Below are 8,321 nucleotides of genomic sequence, written 5' to 3'. Positions count from 1 at the left end.
AAAGCTGCAAAACGTGAACTCTGAAGAGAAATCCACCGTCCAGGCCCCGGCAGAGCCGCTCTCCTGCGGGGGGGGGGGTGGATGAGGAGCGGCGGCTGCCTAGCCAGGCCCGGGGGCAGAGCTGACCCAGGCCTGGACCCCACACAGCCCCAAGCCCGGCTGCGCAGGATGGATTGGGGAAGGAGGCTGGCGATTGGCTCGGCAGCCTTAGGAGCGAAGATGTCGGCGATTGGCCCAAGCCGGAGGCGCTAAGGCTTTGTTGATTGGCTCAGCTCCGCGCGCGTAGCGTGATGCGGTCAGTGCGTCGCCGCCGCCGCTGCCGTCGCGCCCTCTCACCGTGGTTTGAATGTGAAGCGGAGCCGGAGCTCTCGGAGCTGCCGCCGCCGGGGAGACCCTCCAGGTGAGGATCAGCCGCGCGCGCAGCGCCAGGGCCCCTGCGGGCGAGGCTCGTAGGCCGGGTCCCCTTCGCTGCTTACATGGGGGTTCCCTGTTTATTCTGGGCTGGGGATGGGCTCTGGGCCCGCGGCCCAGTGGGAGGCGCAGCTGAACGTGCTGGGCCCACCTGGGCCCGCCTTCTTCGCTTGCACCCGCGAGCGTTGGTTCTTAGGCCGAAGTAGTAGGGAAAGGTCCTCTCTGATTGGTCTGCGCTGCTGTCAGTCTCTGGCGGGTAGCGAGTTAGTTTGAGGGAGGGTGGATGCTGCTTCAGTCTCTCTTCTCCGAGGCCCTGAGCGCGCCCCCTTGGCGGTAGGGCCTGGGGGCAGCCTACCCCGACCCCCGACCTAGTAGTAGCGACTGAGGGTGGCGGTGTCGCCTCCTATCCCCTCTTCGGGGACCGCGAAAGGGGCAGTCTCCCCGGCTCCTCTTGCACAGCCGCCGTCCTCCGATCGCTGCAGGGAGGAGATAAGGGGACAGCCTCTGCCCTCCCTGACGGGCATCTCTCGCTCGCCTGTCTCTCGGGCACGTGGTCTGGTTTTACTGCGGTATGATGGGTAGAGGAGCACAGGAGGTGATTTGCACAGCAGTATTTCGGAGGTAGCTGGGTAATAACTGGAGGAAGCCTCACCACATGGGTGGGATCTTTTCAGTCTTTGCTGCAGAAGTCTGTGGCACTGAGTTTCTCCCTCTCACTGTTTGGTTGTGTGCTTTTCCTCTGTCTTCCCCCCTTCCTTGTGCATGCTATACACTCGCTTGTTAGTACAACCAAAGGCTGGAAACTCAGGCACTCGTCTCTGGATGTAAGCTGGGTTCACTTCCCAGCATTGTACCTGTTGGAAGGCACCAGCTTATGCTGCAAAATACTTGTGTGCACTTAGTCCTTGTTCTAATTTAACTCTATCCCTGGTTACTGGCTCCAGTTGAAAGGGAAGAGAGGAGCTAGGATGTATTAAAAAGGAGTGAAAATGAGCTGAGGTTTGTGGAGGAAGGAGGAGCAATCTTTACATCTGTGTAATACTCTGGGCACTGTAGTAAAACAGGGATTTAGAAACTTGGAATGGATGGTGAAGGAGCGATGGTGGTTGGGAAAACATACTAGGCCAAAGCAGCAAAGAGTCCTGTGGCACCTTATAGACTAACAGACATATTAGAGCATGAGCTTTTGTGGGTGAATACCCACTTCATAGGCCTAATTACTCTAAAATATATGTGCACTTCTATGTGTTTAGCTCCTTTCTTTCCTCCATCTCTTTCCTGCTCACTGACACACAAAGTTGGGTACAAGAGCTCTGCTGCTAAAGTAACTGTGGTTACTTACAATCTTAAGAGAAGTTGGGGTTAAGAGAATGGGCGATAGCTGCTGGGGGAAGAGAAAAGTTCCAGAACATGAGACAGCCATTACTTCAATGTGTATTGGCTTCGTGCTCTTCTATGTACTGATATCTGCAACAGAGGTCTGGGCTACACCTAAAATTTAGGTCAATCTCGCTACTTTGCTCAGGGGTGGATTTTACTATATGGATAGAAAAACCCCTTCCATTGCCCGCACAGTGGGCTTTGTGGTAGAAGGAGTTTGCAGAGAAGATGGGTCTTTGGAACAGTAAATCATAGCACACGGCACTTCTTTCTACCTCTTGACTTTGACCTCACTTTGTCTTGTTTCAGGTAAAATTCCAGCTAGTACTTGTTTCCAAAGTATTGTTGCTTAGTCAGTTCCTATTCCGCTTACTCTCTTTTCACTAAATTAAGGAAATAAGTATTCCTGTGAATGAAACTCCTGCTTGATAAGTGATGTAACAATTTAGAGCAGAAATGCAGTGTTCTCAAAAGTTTTTTATAGTGTTCCATGAAAGTGGAATGGGGAGAAATGTCTTTTTTCTTATTTCTGACTCAGTAATCCTCTCCCTCCTTAATATGTGAATTATGTTAGTGTCTGTCAGCATAGACACTTGCCTGGGTCAAAACTCAAAAACGTTTTTACTCTCTCTAGAGTAAGTTGTAGTCTGTTAAGGAAGATGCATTATTATGGCTTGCTGGTGTGTAAAGGGGGAAAAAGTTGCTGGCAATATAGCACCACAGCTACCAACTGTGCACCTGTTCACAATACTTATGTGAATGAATTCATTGGCCTTTGGCTGGAGCAGATATGGGCCCATTACTTTACATAAATAATCCCACTGAAATTAAGCAAGATTTAGTCCAGAGTCTGAAACAGGACTGTGAAAACAGACTTCAGTTTCTTTCTGTTTGAGGTTTTTCTATAACTTTATAGTAAGCCCTCCAGGGAGAAAAGCCCATTCTATTTTTGTGGAAATAAGAGAGGCTGAGAGATGAGATTTCCTGTGGCCCTACAGGACCAGGTACTGACTGACATGCCAGATGCAACTGAAAGGGCTTTGAAATTCTAAACTCCTGCTCTGAGCTCAGAGAAGGAAAGCATAGTCATCTGAGTTTAAAGTTGTTTCAACCGACAGTTTCCCAGAGAAGAAAATCTCTGATAAGAAAGCAAATAGATTGAGACTGAAGGGAATAGAATATTAATTCAGTAGCTAACATATTTTTTGGCTAAAGTGTCTTTTATTTCCTGATTGTAACAGAAAAAGGACGAAAGTAGTAGAGCGGTGGAGTGAGAAAACAAGTTGTAAAGATGAAAAATCAGCAACATTCTTGTTGCTAATGAAAATTCCATCCGCTATAGGATTGTGGGAAAGGGGCTGTGTGTTATGGGTTCATTACTTACCACTGCAGCCATGTATCATGTCTATATAATTCACAAGTGACATGAGTTTAATTAGGGTGGCGTATGTCTACATTCCTATATTATACAGCTGCTTACCAAGGCCAGGCTCTCCCTAGCCAGTACTTGCGATCCATTTGTTTCATGAGCACTGAACTTCATTCAGACTCAAAAGATAAACTGAATGACTTATGTATTGGTTGATTCTCTGGCCTTGCAAAATTATACTTGCCTGGAGTAAGTAATTTTTAATTATGGATGCATCAAATATTTGTTTTACCATAGTAATGGTGAATGAGGGCATTCTGTCGTAGAGCTGGTAAACTCTCATATTAAATATTACCTTTTAGTAGGGTTTTGTTAGCTGATATGAGCTAGTGAATGTGATTGTAGTCAGGTCAGCTGAAAACTGCAGGAAAAAGTGATGCCTCTGACCTTTCTGTTTTGGGGCAGGATTGTATTCTTTTACAACATACAATGGTCACTCGCATACTTATCCCCAGTAAGGTAAATGAAACTCTTGTGGTATTACTGTCTCTTTAAAATGCTATATAAGTACATACTATACCATCAGGCAAAAATTATCTCAAAGAGATGGAGGCTGAATGCATTTGTAGATGCATTAGAAATTGTTGTGGATTGGTGATCAATACTAAAATGGGACACCCAGACTTCAGTCTGGATTACAAAAGTATCTGCTAATACTCCAGTGGAAAAGTGTGTGTTCTCATAGCAAATTACAAATTCTGCAGTTGGTAGCAACAGTTAAAATTATCTCCTTTTTGAGAAGGGAAACATCTAAGGATGGCTCACTGAAGAAAAGCCCAATCTTATTTTTGCCTAACCAATAGGATAAGAAAGTGCTGCTTGGAACAGCAAAGAAAAACAGACCACTGTGGGAAAAGGAGAGGGAGAAAAAGAGCTTGAACAAAATTGAAAGTGTCTTGACTCTGGTCGAGTGATGATATTGTCACTTGAATGATCTCAACTAAGTTGTGAAGGTAACAGCTCACGGAGGTGAACCTGGAAATATGTGTAGGACAATGAGGGGAGAGGAAGAGTAACATAGGTTGGCTTTGGCTTGAAACAGCTGTTAGCAGTCATACATAATTGAGAAAAATGTCATGCTTTCTGCTTTAGATACATATTTCATTTCATATCCGCTTTGCTTGGATATAATACAGGTTATGAATGTACTTTTTGAAATTCCAAATGAAAATGTAAATCCTAAATAAGTGTATGCACAGCCTATTGGGCTGGTAAATAAATTGCATAGAAACTATTTTTTACTCTGAATTCTTAACCAAATATTTTATGCATCTTTAGGTTCTGCAGTTATGGAGCTCAGTGATGCCAATTTACAGACTTTAACAGAATACCTAAAGAAGACACTAGATCCAGATCCTTCTATACGGCGTCCAGGTAAAATGGTTAAAGAGTGCATTGCGCTTGGCTGAAAAGCATAGTATCTGCTTAGCTCTTCTGTCTGCCTGAACTGCCACTGAAGTTTGTTAGATGTGATCTTTTTCCTACCTTAAACTGTTTTGGGTTAGTTTCTAAAGCAGTTGAGTCTTTGAACGAACCCTCTGATAAAGGGTGTAAATAAAAGCTATCCATAACTCTTCTCCCTGTTTTCCTTCTCTTCCATTTCCCTCTTTTCCTAATTTCATATTCTCTTGTACATCATCATATGGTTGTCAATGAAAAGAAGCAATGCTGTTTCCAAACATAGATAATGCTAATTAAAAATCCAGGATTTGCCTCTGGGTGTTCATGGCTTTTTAGAAATGGTGAGGATGCAATATTTCCACAGTTTGCTCTGCATTCAAAACTTTTGTTTGTAGTGGAAACACTCTAGCACCACTATTACTTAATATTTGTCAATTTTTGTGGAAATAAAAATGCATTCTATTTACATACTTCTCTTCTTGAGACACACTCATATGAATATTAGTCTAATTACTAAATGGTGCTTTTTCTATTTCAATGTTGAAGAATGATAGGGCTCTGTGTAAAAGCTAATGCATTTTTTGTTAAACTTAGCATATTCTCTTACAGCGGAGAAGTTTCTCGAATCAGTCGAAGGAAACCAGAATTATCCATTGTTACTCTTAACGCTGCTGGAGAAGTCGCAAGATAATGTCATCAAAGTCTGTGCCTCTGTAACTTTCAAGAATTATATTAAAAGAAACTGGAGAATTGTAGGTATTTTGGTGAATAGTTGAGATAAAATGTAATATAAGCTCTCTGATATGCAGTAAATTATTCTTATGTGAACAGTAATCATGGAGAATGTTTGCATACCCATGCTTTGAGAGATGATAGATGGATCATTCAGAAAACAAGTACAGATCTTGACTTATTGATGGGATAGGAATTAACAATATTTGGGTTCTTGAAGCCTGAGAGAAGACGGTAGGATTCTTGTTAATTTCACTCCATTTCTGGATCATAAGAATAGAGCAGGATAATGAAATGGTGAAGGAAGAATATAGCATTTGACATTCACATTTCTCCAAAAAATACAGAAGACAGTAGCACAAGCCTGGTCTAAACACAAAGTTGCCTCATTTCAACCAAAGGTGTGATTTTTTTTTTTTTTAAACCAATTGATATAAACCAATACAACTTTGTATGCAAACACTCTTTAAATCAGTTTAGCTTAGGTCAGGTTGTAACTGACTTATGCTAACCAATATAAAGAGTGTCCACACTTGGGCATTATATTGTTTTGGTTTCTCACTTAGAGATGTTGTTACTTAAAGTTGTTCTTATTTTGGAGATCCTGGAGCGTTCTTTGTTCAAAATATTCAGCTGTAGTGAAATTTAATTTATGGTTAGAACAACTACATTTGGGACCTATCAACCCTGACAATGTGTGGAGATTTTTGTAGGTACACCTGGCAGCTAAATGCTGAATTCCCACTGGAAGTTAATGGGAGTTAAATGCCTAACTGTCATTTGTGTCTCTGAAAATCTTCAATGTATACATTTTATAATATTGGAAAAAATGCTTTAGGTTTAATGCAAAGTAGCTGTTAAATCAGAATGTGAATTCCCATTACAAATGGGATGACTGTATTGGGGATGTAAAATTTTAGGCCTTTGGTGTCTCTTACTACAGTTTAAATGGACACTGTCATATCACACTTCTTTATATGAAATATTGTATTTGCTGTTGTCATAATTAGTACCCAGCATACAGTTATAGCAAAAGTTGCTAATGGTTTCCTTATTAGTACAAGCACTCAGGATAAAGATGCCATGTAGTAGGTGCATCCAAAAAGTCATTAAGGATGCCATGTGGGTTCAAGCACTCCCTTTGTCGGGCAGTTGAAATGCTGAGATTCACTGGTGTTGGAGAGCAGCTGTACAAAGTATGTGCCCAGGTTCACCTTTCTAGACCATGTGGTCTTAGTGAACAGCCTTGGGCTGGGAGGTATTCCCCTGGTGTTGGAGAGCAGCTGTACAAAGTATGTGCCCAGGTTCACCTTTCTAGACCATGTGGTCTTAGTGAACAGCCTTGGGCTGGGAGGTATTCCCCAGATATAAAGCTCATGGGCTGGGGGAGGAAAAAGGCACCGAGTTTATCAAGCACATAGGTCACGTCTGCGCTACGAACTTTTATCGGCACAAGTTCTGCTTGCATAAAGCCACCACAGTTACTCTATCACTTGTGCACATGCACACTTGGCTCCTTATGTGAGCACTTCATGTATGCACCAGGAATGCTTGTTCCGATGAACAATGCGGTGTGTCATGGGTAGGTAATCCCAGTGTGCCCCTTCCCGTCATTCTCTGCACTGTGTTTTGGAAAGTTTTGACATTGCCTGGTAGTGCGTAAGTGAGTCACACAGGGGTGACTGGGACTGTGGGGTTCAAGTTCTCATCATATGACTTTCTCTACCCCATAATGCCATATCTATCCCATAATTTTCACGCCTGTTTTGAAAATTCTGTGAACCAACGTGGAACTTGTTGCTGTCTGCTATCTCTGACACAAGCATGGAGCATGCACAGCTCTGAACTATTGTCATGAGTATTGCAGGCACAGGAGACACAATCTTCTGGTATTTGAAGAGCTGCGGAGAATGTGATCATTTTCTGAAGAGCAGATTGCTGTGGGACATAGTGAGAACTAGTTCAAGATTGTTTGTGGTGTACATGGAGCAGGTGCAAGTGGTGGAGCGCTGGTTCTGGCCTTGGGAAACCAGTGCTGATTAATGGGATCGCATTGTAATACAGGTTTGGGGTAATGAGCACTGGCTGCAGAATGTTCGGATGTGCAAGGCCACTTTCCTGGGTCTGTGTGCCGAGCGTGCCCCAGCCCTCCAGAGCAGTGACACAAGAATGAGAGCTGCACTGACATTGGAGAAGTGAGTGATGATTACACTGTGGGAACTTGCAATGCCAGATTGCTACCATCATTGCAAAGTCATTTTGGAGTTGGAAAATCCACTTTGGGGACTGTTGTCCTGCAAGTGTGCAGGGCCATTAATCATCTCCTGCTATGCAGGATTGTAACTCTTGGCAGCGTGCAGGACATAATGCGTGGATTTGCAGCAATAGGTTTCCTGCACTGCAGTGGAGCAACAGACAGCATGCATGTGTCTATTTTGGCACCAGACCACTTTGCCACAGAGTACGTCATGAGAAGGAGCTATTTTTCAATGGTTATGCAAGCGCTGGTGGATCACCAGGGACTTCACTGACATCAGTGTTGGCTGGTCAGGGAAGGTGCATGACACTTGCATCTTTAAGAACACAGGACTGTTCAGAAAGCTACAAGCAGGGACTGTTTCCTGATTGGCAGATTACCATTAGGGATGTTGAAATGCCAATACTGATCCTGAGGGACCCAGCCTATTCTTTACTCCCCTGGGTCATGAAGCCATATACTGGTTCAGCAGTTGGAGAATGACAGTTGAATGAATATGCTTTTGGTAGACTGTATGGGTGCTGGCGTTTATTCACACAATTGAATCTCAGTAAGAAAAATATCCCAATTGTCATAGCTGCCTGTTGTGTCCTGTATAATATCTGTGAAGCAAAGGGGGAATAGTACCTGCTGGGGTAGAGGGCAGAGGTGCAGTTGCTGTCTGCTGAGTTTGAACAGCCAGGCGTAAGGGCTATCAGAAGAGCTCAGCAT

General features: G+C 43.6%; 1 protein-coding gene across 2 annotated transcripts in view; it reads left to right on the top strand.

Annotated features, from left to right (window-relative positions):
• The first annotated feature begins 280 nt into the window (after positions 1-280).
• CSE1L (chromosome segregation 1 like) overlaps positions 281-8,321 on the top strand; it is a 33,215-nt gene continuing 25,174 nt past the window's right edge. The window contains exons 1-3 of one of the 2 annotated variants that reach the window (XM_034787917.1): positions 281-400; positions 4,499-4,594; positions 5,231-5,373. In XM_034787917.1, coding sequence (XP_034643808.1) covers positions 4,510-4,594; positions 5,231-5,373 — 228 coding nt within the window. In that variant the 5' untranslated portion in view covers positions 281-400; positions 4,499-4,509. Of the gene's footprint in view, positions 401-727; positions 1,007-4,498; positions 4,595-5,230; positions 5,374-8,321 lie in introns of those variants that run through there. The other variant, XM_034787918.1, reaches the window with a different exon arrangement.

This window comes from Trachemys scripta, chromosome 12 (assembly GCF_013100865.1).
Source record: "Trachemys scripta elegans isolate TJP31775 chromosome 12, CAS_Tse_1.0, whole genome shotgun sequence".
NCBI classification, from domain to species: domain Eukaryota; kingdom Metazoa; phylum Chordata; order Testudines; family Emydidae; genus Trachemys; species Trachemys scripta.
This window is presented reverse-complemented; position numbering and strand designations above follow the sequence as displayed.